The sequence below is a fragment of the Nipponia nippon genome, unplaced genomic scaffold (assembly GCF_047370975.1).
Source record: "Nipponia nippon isolate SJK-2023a ecotype South Korea unplaced genomic scaffold, ASM4737097v1 scaffold_22, whole genome shotgun sequence".
In the NCBI taxonomy this organism is placed as follows: Eukaryota; Metazoa; Chordata; class Aves; order Pelecaniformes; family Threskiornithidae; genus Nipponia; species Nipponia nippon.
In genome coordinates this window covers 7,609,856-7,624,199 of record NW_028262339.1, presented here as the reverse complement: position 1 = coordinate 7,624,199, position 14,344 = coordinate 7,609,856, and the positions used below count along the sequence as shown (strand labels likewise).

At 43.7% G+C, this 14,344-nt stretch overlaps 1 protein-coding gene across 7 annotated transcripts in view; it reads left to right on the top strand.

Annotated features, from left to right (window-relative positions):
• Window positions 1–14,344, top strand: part of LOC104011642 (transmembrane protein 161B) — a 70,065-nt gene that overhangs the window by 43,972 nt on the left and 11,749 nt on the right. For all 7 annotated transcript variants that reach the window (XM_087760479.1, XM_087760475.1, XM_087760478.1 and 4 more), the window contains 2 exons: window positions 5,074–5,171; window positions 8,110–8,266. In XM_087760479.1, the coding sequence (XP_087616605.1) occupies window positions 5,074–5,171; window positions 8,110–8,266 (255 nt within the window). The remainder of the gene's footprint in view (window positions 1–5,073; window positions 5,172–8,109; window positions 8,267–14,344) is intronic.

Here is a 14,344-nt window from a genome sequence, read left to right as displayed (position 1 = left end):
GTGCTGAAGGACCTTGTGTGCACAGCGGGTCGGCAGGGATATACAGCTGCTCATCGCGATACAGACAACCATCCTTCTCCTGCAGATTCTGTGAAGTATCCCCTGCCCAAAACTGCATGGCCAAAGGATCACCGGCCATCACCCGATGCACAGAACCAAGGTATTGGCTGGCACAGCCGCAAAAAAATTTTGCAGAGAGAAAAATGACAGGAGAGCAGATCTGCCTCAGCATCTCCCGCTGAGGCTTCCTGTGACGTGACAGGGCATCTGCCCTGCCATTCTGTTTACCCAGCCTGTAGGTGACAGTAAATGGAAACTGAGAGCGAAAAGTTGCCCAACAAGCCAACTGGGAGAGAGGCACTTCAGGTTCCTAAAATATTCCAGATTTTGATGGTCAGTCAGAACCAAAGGGGGCTCAGCAGGACCCACAAGAAGGTGCCTCTACTCAGCACATGCCTCCCCGATGGCCAACAACTCTTCATCCCAGGCATCGTAATTCCTCTCTGCAGCAGTCATCTGGCAGGAGAAATAGGCACAAGGATGAAGCTGTCCATCCAGTGAACCACACTGAGAAAGTACTGCCCTGATGGCATGGGCAGAAGCATCTGCCTCCAACACAAAAGGATGACTGGTATCCAGGTGGGCCAAAACCGGGACTGTCGTAAACGCCTGCTTCAAGTCGTCAAAGGCCCCCTGAACCTCGTGTGTCCGCTGAAAAGGGACACCCTTATGAGTCAGTGCTGTGAGCGGAGCAACCTTTTGAGCAAAATTCCAAGTAAAACGCCAATAAAAATTAGCAAAGCCCAAAAAGCGCTGCACACACCGTCAAGGGAGACTGCCAACAAAGGCAGGCATCAATCTTTTTCACGTCCATGCTCACACCCTCGGGGGCAATTGAGTAACCCAGGAAGTCTATACGCTGTTGGGGGAAGGCATACTTCTCCAGCTTTGCATAAAGGCAGTGACGCCAAAGGTGGGAGAGAACCTCTTGAACATGAACAACATGTTCCTCCCACGTCCTCGAGTAAACTAAAATGTCATCCAGATGTGCAATGACATAATTGTCCAGCAAGTCACAGAAAACATCGTTGACAAAGCCCTGAAAGGTAGCAGGGGCATTACACAGACCAAAAAGTATCACACGATACTCAAAATGGCCATACATGCAAACAAAGGCCGTTTTCCACTCGTTGCCCTGATGAACATAAATAAGATTATAAGCCACTTTAAGTAAACCAGCATGCCCCCTGTAAATGCTCCAACAACTCAGGAGTGAGGGGCAGGGGGTACTGGGTTCTTGATGGCAATATTATTCAATCCCTGATACTCCACACATGGCCTCAAGCTTCCATCCTTCTTTACAAAAATTATAGCGGCACCAAGGGAGGGGAGTATTGAATAAAACCCCAGGCTGAACCATCCTCAGTATAAGCCTTCAAGGCCACCATCTCTGGCTGTGACAGAGGACAGATATGGCCCAAAGGGAGAGGAGCTTCTGGGAACAGCTCGATGGAACAATCATGGGGGGGGGGGGGGGCGGTTAAGGTCTCTGCTCGCTTTTGCTCAAAAACGTCCAAAAAGTCCCTAAATTCTGGCGGCAGCGCCCCCAACAGGCCAGCAGGTGGCTCGGGGGAGTTGGCGCTGCCGGCACGGGACACCCGGCGGGCACTAGGGCCTGCTCGGAACCCTGGCCAGCAACCGCCACCGGCGCCGGGAGAGGGCGCTGTACCCCGCCGGCTGCGGCGGGAGGGGGGAGGCAGCAGCACTCCCCGCACTTCACCCATTCACCCACAGGAAGGTAAATTCGTCTCTGTGCCCAATCGACCACCGGATCGTGCCGGACTAACCAAGGCGTACCCAGGATGATTGGACAGAAGGGCATAGAGCGGACAGAAAAAGAAATAAACTCCCAACATCCTGGGGCGACGGAGAGCTGCAGGAGCGGGGTCTGCCACTCAGTGGGACCACTGCCGGCGAGTTAGCAAAAACCGTCAGTAGCAAAAACAGGGCAAGGGACAGATCGGCGCTCTAATGGCGCGCGAGCCTTTTTTACAGACTCTGCAGAAATCATATTCCTACAAGAGCCAGAGTCCGCCAGGGCCTCAGCAGCGACCGCTCTGCCGTCCGGGAGCGGAAGCGAGACTGACACCGTGAGGAGCAGGGCACCTGGGCTCGCCCCATCTACGCCGGCGGCGACCTCCCTTCCCGCGCTGGCCGGAGCTGTTTCTCGACCCCACAATACCGGGCGCTGAAAGGGACAATTCAGAAAACGGTGGAAAATCTCAACTGTTCCCAAAGGTAGCCAAATCGACCGTCGTCTCGGCAGAGTCCTCAGCAGGGGGAGAGGGGGACTGGGCAAACCCTGCCCCGATTTGCAATGGGTTCCACCCCGCCGCGAGCAGCAGGGCGGAGGCGGGCAGGGCGGATTCGGGGAGGAGCCACCGCGGTCCGAGCTCCCGTCCCGGCCACACGGGCCCCACCCCTGGCACCGCCAGCATGGTGCCTGCCCCCCCGCCAAGCAGGGGGGACGCCGGGAGGGAGCGGGGGCCCGAAGCCAGAGCAGAACCAGGCAAGCGCAAAAGCTGCTCCGCTTCAGAAGCACGTTTAGTGGCAACCTGCAAAATCTTCCGGCGCCAGCTTTCGGGCTACCTCTGTACGAACATCGCCGGCCAGGCCATGAATATAGAGGGGTAACAAAAGGTCATCCCCCCTCCAATTCAGCTCCGACGACATGCGCAGGAAATCCGTGGTGTACTCTGCCACACTCTGCCCCCTCTGGCGCAGACTGAGCAGGGGGTTAAAAAACCCGAACGGGACAAAAGAAAGCTGGCGCGATCACCGGGAAAAGCACCATCCCAACTGGAAAACATAATCTAACTTCATATTCTATATTATAAGACGTACTTTTGTTTGTACTGTATTTCGAAGACTATTTAGTAGAACTAGAAAAGGCCAACAATGATGACTAGAAGTAAGGCTTCCACATAAGGAGGAGTAGGCTAAGATTTACTAGTCTAGGAACTGATTGAGGGGACGGTTTTGCTAGAGGTATGTATCCACTTTGCAAGAAGGTGGATAGGGAGTAATAAACTTACTGCCATGTTATACAAGGAGATGCTGAATTAAATTAGAGTAGGTTTAAGCACTTTTTAATTTGGGACACAAATTGTGGAACTTGCTGCTACAAGATACTTTGAAGGTCAACAGATCTCAGACTGGTTCAGAAAGGTATTCAACAAATTCATGTCACTTATTAAAAATGGTGGTTTCAGAGGTTGCAATCCCTGGCTCAGGTTATCCCCAAGTTGCTTAATGCTGGAAGCCAGGAAGGATCAACCTTTGCTTGCCTTATTCTTTCCCTTTGTATAAGCAAATAGCTACCTAGTATGATAGGAGTAAATGGATCTTTGTGTGATTCTTTATGAAGCTTCTGTATATTGCTGTCATGCTGTGCAGGAGTGGTTAAAACCTGGAACACAGCTTTGAACCCTGCCTCTGCATCACAATGTACTTAACTCTGTTGCTTTGCCCAAAGAGAGCATGCTGGGTTATTGCTTTTTAAATTGTATTAGTTTTCTAGGATTACTAATACAGTGATACATTTTTTGGGGGCTTATTTTCATAAGCAGGATATGAATTGAAATAAATATGGTATTTTTACATTTCCTTTTAGATTAGAAAGCTATCTTAAATTTGTCTTTGCTTGATGGCTAGTAGGATAGATCTTTCAAGGATCTAGGTTAGTCCAGCTCAGGTGACATACTTGCTAAGCCCCACCCTATTGTGACAAAAGGACCCAACGCTATTTTGAAAATTTGATATTTATTTTTTTCCTAACAACTTTGGTTATCTTCTGAGATCAATTATTGCTTGTTATTTCCAGTGAATGATCAATAAATTAACACTCCCAAGTATGTATTACTCATTTACTTACTTTCAATCCAAAGACTTTAACACTGCTGTCTTTTAGTCTACTGGCCTAGACCTCAACTGAAAAGTCTCAAATTAGCTTTGATTTTCTTCAGTGTATTTCTGTGGCAGGGTGGATATGTTCTGTACTGTACCTGTACTCATATCAATAAACTGTTAAGGCTGGGGGAACCAATTGGAACACCTGCCACAAAAATTCATAACTGGCCCGTGCCAACTGAGGAGAGAGGCTAGGACGCAAAGTATAGAATTATAAGGGTAAATATTTATTCATGCGCATGAAGTGTCCCAGCCAAATTGGGGCACCCTGGATGTGGTTTTACACGGGGTTCTTATACCCTTCAAACATTCAGGTACAACACGATTTGACTAATCACTAACACCCACACTACCGATTACTAATCATAGGAAAATTTTGCAAAGCAACTATATTTCTGCAGCATTCTTGCTGCTTGTCTATTGATCCAGATGTCCCTGGAGTCAGTCTTGCTATAGTTACTCATCTGTGATGCCAGGCGACGCTGGGAGGGTTTCAAAGATGTGTCAGAGGGGCTAGGATGCTGGTGTTATCTTGGTTGTCCAGGGGTAACCTTTATCCTTCATGGATAGCTCTAAGCTTCCAAGAAGCAAAGTCCTTATTTCCAGGGCTGGGCTGTCCTTTAGTTTGTTTTACTTAAGCATGAACAATACCAAAGTCTCCAGTAAAATTCCACTACCTCATTACATCACAGTGTATAAGGGAATTTTCATAACACACCCTATAGCTTCCTTCCTGTCTGAACCGTGAAGCTTCCTTTCAGAGGAAACCGGTGTGTTGGAGTAGATGGTGCCCACCAGATCCTGTCCTAATACATACTAAGGACATAACATATAGATGACATTTAGACCTGTATGTGTAACCACAGTAGTATTTCAGAGGCTTGCAAGGTAAAGCTAATAATTATTGACATACCTGGTTGTTTCTCAAGATACGTGCTTATTTGAACTTGAATTAATGCTTTTACCTAGCTAGATGAAAATGTTTTTACGTGGGGGAAAAAATGGTCTGCATACTACTTAAATTTGAAATGCTGTTATATAACAAACAAGTTAGTTTTGTTATATCTGTGTGTATTTTATTTATTTACTTTTTTTTTTTTACAGAAAATATAATGGTCATATTGAAAACAAGCCCCTAACCATTCCAAAAGACATTGATCTTCATCTGGAAACAAAGTCTGTGACTGAAAGGGACACTATAGGTAAGAATAAGTGGATGCAAACAACAACATATTATATCAAATATATCCTGATGTTGTTTTCTATCGAGTGTTTATTTGCAATAAATACTGGAATATCTTTTTTCAATAGTTAATGAAAGAATAACAGTACAACTGATTATAAAGAAAGAAAGTGAGAAAGCAAAAATTAGGGCTAAATCTCTTTTGTTGTTCCATGGCTGACATCTTAATAGCAGTATTAGAAAAAAGGATGAGCAGGTAAAATCCAGCATAAAGCACATCTATTGCTGCATTAGGCATCCCTAGCAATATGAGACAACACCAAAAGGATCACATCACTCAGTGTATTTGAAACAGACATAAAAATAGCTTTGTACAAGAAAATAACTGGCAGATGTTGAAACACACTTTCTGCTCTTCTAAAATAGGAAATGTACTGTAGCATTGAAACCTAGTTCTTTCACCCACACATCTGAAATTTTGAAGTAAAATATTTAGAAACCAAAAGTAACACTGCAGAAATACACAGCATTTGTTTTGAAAGTTAATAGGCTTTTTTATAAATGCTAATTTTTGACTCCTTAAACATAACCAGTTTTTCTGTTACATAAAAGTCATATATGGATATGTATACATGTGATACGTATTTTCCTCCTAGCCACATTTTTATATGCATGCATTGTATGCATAAATATAGAAAGCAAGCAAGCAAGCAAGCAAGCAAGCAAGCATAGTGCTGAGCAGGAGATGTTGCAGCTTAAATTATCCAGGACAGTGCTGAAAAGACCTGTAACAGAAATGCACAGCTTTTAAAAACTGGCATGTAAGCAAAGCATTCACAATTTTCAATTAGTGTTATTTGCTTCAAGTAATAGCATTAATGGGTCTCCCCGAGAATAAAACAAGCATCAGTTTATAGATACTGATACAGTGTAGGGTTTAAGTATCTTTAAAAAGTTATATATGCAAATATATGTTAAATCTAACCAAATAGTTATTTCAAAATAAATATCAGACTTTCATTGAAATACCTGAGTTCAACCAATTTCATGTTTTTGACATCATATACCTTGTAGTCAAATGTTCAGTAATATTCTGTGACTTTTTAACCTCATTGATGTAGGAAGGTGTTTGAGAGGGTGTGGTGGGTTGACCTTGGCTAGCCACCAGGTGCCCACCAAGCCACTCTATCACTCCCCCTCCTCAGCTGGACAGGGGAGAGAAAAAATATAATGAAAGGCTCGTGGGTCGAGATAAGGACAGGGAGATCACTCAGCAATTACCGTCACGGGCAAAACCAGACTCAACTTGGGGGAAATTAATTTAATTTATTACCAATCAAATCAGAGTAGGGTAATGAGAAATAAAACCAAATTTTAAAACACCTTACCCCCACCCCTCCCTTCCTCCCAGGCTCAACTTCACTCCCGATTTTTCTACCTCCTCCCCCCTCCAAGCGGCGCAGGGGGACGGGGAATGGGGATTGCGGTCAGTTCATCACACGTTGTCTCTGCTGCTCCTTCCTCCTCACACTCTTCCCTTGCTCCAGCGTGGGGTCCCTCCCACAGGAGACAGTCCTCCATGAACTTCTCCAACATGGGTCTTTCCCATGGGCTGCAGTTCTTCACGAACTGCTCCAGCGTGGGTCCCCCACGGGGTCACAAGTCCTGCCAGCAAACCTTCTCCAGCGTGGGCTCCTCTCTCCACGGGTTCACAGGTCCTGCCAGCAAACCTTCTCCAGCGTGGGCTCCTCTCTCCACGGGGTCACAGGTCCTGCCAGGAGACTGCTCCAGCGTGGGCTCTCCACGGGGTTACAGCCTCCTTCGGGAGCATCCACCTGCTCCGGTGTGGGGTCTTCCACGGGCTGCAGGTGGATATCTGCTCCACCGTGGACCTCCATGGGCTGCAGGGGGACAACCTGTGTCATCATGGTCTTCACCACGGGCTGCAGGGGAATCTCTGCTCCGGCGCCTGGAGCACCTCCTCCCCCTGCTTCTTCACTGACCTTGGTGTCTGCATAGTTATTTCTCTCACATATTCTCACTCCTCTCTTCCGGCTGCTGTTGCGCGGCAGTTTTTTCCCCTTCTTAAATATGTTATCACAGAGGCGCTACCACCGTCGCTGATTGGCTCAGCTGTGGCCAGCGGTGGGTCCATCTTGGAGCCAGCTGGCATTGGCTCTGTCGGACATGGGGGAAGCTTCTGGCATCTTCTCACAGAAGCCACCCCTATAGCCCCCCCACTACCAAAACCTTGCCACGCAAACCCAATACAGAGGGGCAGACTGCACTTCATTGTCAAGAATTGTTCTTTGCAGTTCCTAGCATCTATGGGAAAAAGAAAAACTCTCTCTTTTTAAATCACCCAACCTGCATGGAACACAGTACGTTCCCCAGAATGTTTAGGATGGCGTTTACACAATGAGTTATTGCTATACAAGAGGTGTTATCAAAATCTTGAAGAACAAACCATCAATGTTTTAAGTTTGGTTTTTTTAAAGAAAAAGAGGAAGCAATTATATATAGTACATTAAATGACTGTCAATGAGCTTTTAATCTTAAACAGAGAATCAAAACTCTTACCTAGCATTGTAGCTAGACTTCAGTGGATAACCATTTTTTATCTTGATTCTGAGATCTAAATTAGCCATGATTTTTTAAGTTAGCAGGTTAATGCATAAAAGCTGAGATGATAAAATAGTAAAATCTTGTAACCTTATAAATTATTGAGTGGTAATCTAGTATCAAGCAACAGAGGTGAAGAGTGAAGTTCAGGTTAAAAGGAGAGGTTGCTGAATGAAAAAATAAGTGGCTCTTAACTTGGATAATCTGGATCTAGATTGGATCTAGACCTCAATTATTTGAAAATAATTTTTAATTGTCATCCCTTTTTGTATATGTCGGTAATTGCCTTAAAAATATCATTGTACTTTTAAGATTTGCAAACTTGTATTTTTCAGCATTGCATTATTTTCCTGAATATCAGTGGCTGGTGGATTTCACTGTTGCAGCTACAGTTGTGTATGTGGTGACTGAAGCCTATTGCAGTATCATGAAGCCCTCACAAGAAATGAATATCAGTGTAGTGTGGTGTCTGCTTGTCTTGGCCTTTGCGGTGTATCCTTTACTGTTTTTTAAAATAATTCTATCATCTGTTCCAAATAGCTTACATCATTCTTCAATTCATAGAAATCTCTGTATTGTTGATTTGCAGAATAAATAAATATATATTTATCACCGCCTTTGCCTTAGTCTTTACTAGGAAGACCAGCCTTCAGGAATCCCAGGCCCAAGAGACCAGAAGGAAAGTCTGGAGCAAGGAAGATGTACCCTTGGTGGGAGAGGATCAGGTCAGGGAATACTTAAGCAAACCCGACATATGTAAGTCCATGGGCCCTGATGGGATGCACCCACGACTGCTGAGGGAGCTGGCAGATGTCATTGCTAGGCCACTCTCGATTATCTTTGATTGATCATGGCGGTTGGGAGAAGTGCCCGAAGACCGGAAGAAGGCAAATGTCACTCCTGTCTTCGAGAAGGGCAAGAAGGAGGACCCAGGGAACTACAGGCTGGTAAGCCTCACCTCGATCCCTGGGAAGGTGATGGAATAACTAATCCTGGAAACCATTTCCAGGCATATGAAGGACAAGAAAATCACCAGGAGTAGTCAGCATGGCTTCACTAAGGGGAAGTCTTGCTTGACCAACCTGATAACCTTCTATAATGAAATGCCTGGCTTGGTAGATGAAGGGAGAGCAGTGGATATTGTCTACCTGGACTTCAGGAAGGCCTTTGACCCTGTGTCCCATAAGATCCTCATAGATAAGCTGTTAATGTATGGGCAGGATGAGCAGACAGTGAGGTGGACTGAAAACTGGCTGAATGGCTGGGCCCAGAGGATGGTGATCAGTAGCAGTCTAGTTGGAAGCCAGTGACTAGCGGTGTACCCCAGGGGTCAATACTGGATCCAGTCCTGTTCAACATCTTCATTAATGATCTGGATGATGGGGCAGAGTGTACCCCCAGCCAGTTTGCTGATGACACCAAACTGGGAGGAGTGGCTGATACACCAGGGGGTCATGCTGCCATCTAGAGGGACCTCGACAAGCTGGAGAATTGGGCTGACAGGAATCTCATGCAGTTCAACAAGGGGAAGTGCCAAGTCCTGCACCTGGGGAGGGATAACCCCATGCACCAGTACACATGCTGGGGGCTGCCCAGCTTGAAAGCAGCTTGGCAGAAAAGGACCTGGGGGTCCTGGTGGACACCAAGTTGAACATGAGCCAGCAATGTGCCCTTGCTGCAAACAAGGCTAATAGTATCCTGGGCTGCAGTAGACAAAGTATTGCCAACACGTCGAGGGAGGTGATCCTTCCACTTTATTCAGCGCTGGTGAGGCCACACCTGGAGCCCTGTGTCCAGTTCTGGGCTCCCCAGTACAAGAGAGGCCTGGACATACTGGAGAGAGTCCAGAGAAGGGCCACGAAGATGATGAAGGGTCTGGAGCATCTCTCTTATGAGGAAACGCTGAGAGAGCTGGGACTGTTTAGCCAAGAGAAGAGAAGGTTCGGGGGGAGGGGGGGGGGGATCTCATCAATGTCTGTAAATACCTGAAGGGAGGGTGCAAAGAAGACGGAGCCAGGCTCTTTTCAGTGGTGCCCAGTGACAGGACAAGAAGCAACGGGCACAAAGCGAAACGCAGGAGGTTCTGTCTGAACATCAGGAAACACTTTTTTACTGTGAGGGTGACTGAAGGAGGTGAAGTAGAGCCTGTCCTTTCTAGAGCCTCTACACGACGACAGAGCTGCTCTATCAAGGCTTGAGTCTTTTCCCTTATCTCACCCAGTAACGATCCCAGTTCCTGTGAGTACCGTGACTCAAGCTGTTGTATCCACTCCATACACCACTGCAGAGCTTCCACAGCATCCTCTGCAGATGCACCTGCAGGGGCTTGGGGACCAGACATCTTCACCCAGTATTCCCAGTGGGGAAGATCTCTCCAAGCTAGTTGTCAGGGAAGGCCCAAGACAAGAGACAGAGACGTAAGATTCGAAGGCTCTTGCAGGCAGTATCTCGGAGAGGCTGAGCTCTGCCTGCTAGCCAGTTTTATTAGCTCTCCTGATAACACACCAAGGGCAGCCGTAGACATAATATTTACAAAACATTGTCTCCTTTGTTTGGATAGCCCTGTAACCCTGACATCTTACTTTTTCCTTGTACTTGAAGTGAATTAGCAATGGCAAGACGTTCTGACACGCTTACTTTTTTCCTGTATATAACTGATATATGTATGTATGTATGTAGATTTTCACACTATGTACATGGAAGCTTTGTAAGGTAAACAGAGAATCTGGGCATGAATGTTTACTTAGTCCCCGCTGAATCCAAAGGAATGGATTTTGATAAATTTTAACAAGGGAAGAAACTTTGAAGTTTTTGCAATTTGGTGACAAGTTTATTGTGTTGTTTGATGTAAAATATAGTTCCAAAACTACTGTGAAATACTGGTTTTAAACTCACTTGTAAAAACCAAGAGTAAGCACATTTAATAATTGATTAGAGCTGCATGAAGCTGTTCCCTAGAGATCAGGACACACAGAACATCAGGAAACACTTTTTTACTGTGAGGGTGACTGAGCACTGGCACAGGTTGCCCAAGGAGGTTGTGGACTCTCCCTCCTTGGAGATATTCAAAAGTTGACTGGACGTGGTCCTGGGCAACTGGTTCTAGGTGGCCCTGTTTGAGCAGGGGTGTTGGACCAGATGACCTCCAGAGGTCCCTTCCAACCTCAACCATTCTATGATTCTATGATTTAATATTTGGAAAAAGGATTGTGTATGCTAGTGCCATTGTCAGGTAATGTATACGCTATACATGCTCTTTGGATATGCTGATATCAATGGCTTTTAAATATTAATACCGGACTATTTATGGAAAGCATCTTATGTATGTGAACAAAAAGTTAGTGCTCATCTGTAATGGTTCTAAACTAATTAGGTTTTGCCCAGCTGGGCAATCAGGAAGAGATTTTTGTACCAGGAAGTATTTAAATGTTGGGAGAAGTGTGCAATTTACTGTGCACGTTTTGCTTTTGATATGTTTAGTCTGATGCTTCCTTAGCTGAATAGTACAATACTGTATACAATCATTTATTGCAAAGATGCATGCATGAATTCATATTTTTAGAAGAACTTCAAGATACTTATAATGAAGTTTATGTGAAAATAAAATGTGTAGACAGTTGTAGGAGCTGAGGTGGTACTATGTTTTCAAGTTCTGTGAAAAGCTGAACTCCCCTCTGAAACTGAAGGAAACAAAAGCAGAGTATTTAGGAAACAAGCAATATCAAATCATAAAAAGAAGCAGCTGTGATGTACTGGAGAAAGCAGTATCGGACATTGATGCTTGTGTAGTAATTAGCTGGTTTTCAGAGACCAATCCAGACTTACTCTTTGGGGAGGAAAGTTGCCTTTTAAAGATGTGAGAGGTGATGAAGCAATGTAATAAGGACCTGGAAGAAAGTAGGTTATGGAGATGTGAGTCAGAAAATGAATTTGTGCAACTGCTTTGCTCCTAAACAGCTAATAACCAGATAAAGTGCTAAGTTAGACTTAATATAGCACTTGAATATTCAAAATTGATTCCTCTGTGGAAATGCCTCTTCTTCCATAGAGATTCTTATTGTGACCTTTTTTGGTGTTAGCACTAGCTAGTGATGTCACGTAAACCCCTTGAACTCTGGTTAGTTTTTACTGACAGTTCTGGATATGCTTAAAGCTTGTCTGTGCTTGATAATTACTGAAGTGTGTGCTGCCTTTACAATAAGGACAGTAATACCTTTTCCACGTAGCCTGAAGTATAAATGATATCCAGAATTTTCCTTTTAATGAGTAATAACTTAGATGGAGGAGTTGACTTGCATTATGAAATAACCGACTGGCAGTAGCTTGCCTCCAGACCAATTATTTCTCTATTGACTCTTATCTGTCAGCAGATAATCCAAAAGGTGGTTTTCTAACCTACCAGGTGGTGACACCTTTAATGATATTATAGCTATGTTGCTAAGCAGCCTTTTTTTTTTATTTGGGTGGATGAAGTCAGGATTTCTAGTTTAATCGCGGCAGAGGGAAGGAGAGAGAGAGAGAAGCAACTGCTACTTAAGAAATCAGAGGTGCAAGCCAACACCTTCAACTCCCATTTTGAGAATGAGAGGGAGGTTAATATAATTAATGGAAAAACAATTTTCAGATAGTATAACCATAATACACTCTTAAGTTTACTGATGACAATGCCCTGTATTTGCTTCATCTTTCAAATAAATCTTGGGTGTAACCAACTTAAATAATACTACAGTAATTGCAACTCTAGGTGACAAAGTTGTGAATTAATATATCGGCATGGATTATGTAGGAAAATAGACTGCAACATTCCATTCTTACAGTGGTATTTAAATGCACTCCTAATCACTGCTTTAATTTGGTCATCAATTCAGAGGCAAAACCAAATACAGAAATCTAAAAGAATCGAGATGCATGGCCGTGCAAATAGATATTAGGGTCTTTTCCTGATTCTTTCTTTCTGACCTGCCTTTTTTTTTATGAATTGAGCCTAAATCAGTATTTTCAGCCTTGTCCTAATCTGGCTCAAACATTTGAGATCCAATTGCCCATTTGCAGCTGGATAAGATGGAAACAGAGCTAGTATCCTGCGTGTTAGCAGCACATTGGCCTATATTTTCTTACTAGCTTTCTTAAATGACTGAAAGGAAAGTATGGCAGAGAGGAAATATTGCAGTTTCTATACATTAGAACTTATGAGACATACAGGAAACCACAAGATAATTACTTTGCAACATTGGCAGGAAGCATGCTTCACACTTTAAATATCTTCATGTAGATTATCAAATCCCATAATTATATATGGGATTTTAAATGTAAGGTCTTCTGTGGAGATGGACAGGTGATTTTTGTCCATTGTCAGAAGCAAGTAATTTTTCACTGTAAGAGGACAAGTTGTGCTAGGTCAAAACTAAATTTAGTGTGTATATTGGCATGACATTTCTGAGCTGTAAGATCACATAGAATAGTATTAAAATCAAAAGATCATATGCCAAAAGCTAAGTTTTATTTAATAAACTGTGAACAGTTAACTGCATGCTTTAGCATTTCTTTACCTGAGCATGTGTGATTTTTGTATTGGCTAAGGGACCGATATTCTTTTGAGTTTTTGGTAGCAGACAATATACTTTAGAGGGAAAATTCTTAAGAAATTCTGGTAGTTTGTTGGGGTAAGAGGAAGAATAGACAACTCAAAGTTTAAAATTCATGTGGCACTTCTAAAAACGTACACAAAGTTGGGAAAGCCTGGAGAAGAATGACCTTGTATGCAGGACTAAGCCTTCACAAATAAATTCTGGGAAATTGGAAACCTGTATAAAAAGTGTTACCTTTTGTTTTGAATGCATTGTCAAACAGTGGAGTCTAAATTCTAGGGTTTTTAATGAATCACTTCAAAAAATGTCTATGTTTTTGTGTAGTTTGAAAGAGAGAATACAATGGAAAATATAATTACTTATCCATTAATAGATAGTTGAACCGTCATTTAATAGTTATACGAAGGAAATAAATGGTGGAACTGGTTTTCTGCCACTTCCTACAACTTTTATTTACTGTTTTTTTCTGTGGCATGAGAGAGACCTCGTTTTTATTGGAGGTTTCTCCACAGAATAGGTGGCTTTGTAGAAATCCTTGTGAAATCACTGCTTCCTAATATTGAATAGGGCTTGCTTAAATGTTTGTGCGGTTCCTGGGCAGATGGGATGAAGTAGTTTAGTCCTGTCCAGTTTGAGGGGTTAGTGACAATGCAGAAGACTGCAGTACCAGGGAGCACGGTCTAAACTGAACTTTGTATTAGAGAGTTAACATCTCTATAAATATGTTAACATAACTTATTCTGGGCATTACAGGTTTTTTTTTGGAGGGGGTGTTGGTGCAAGGAGTGGTATACGGAAGTATTAATGAAACAATTCTTGTGATCACTGTAACCTAGGCGAGTGAAAAGAGGTTTCAGAAGAAATCTGGTTCATTATTGTGTTTCGACATTGGGCCTCTGGGATACTGAAAATAATACTTAAAAACATACAACTATTTACTAATTCAGTATGTCAAGACCAGAAATGATTCATCCTAAATTGT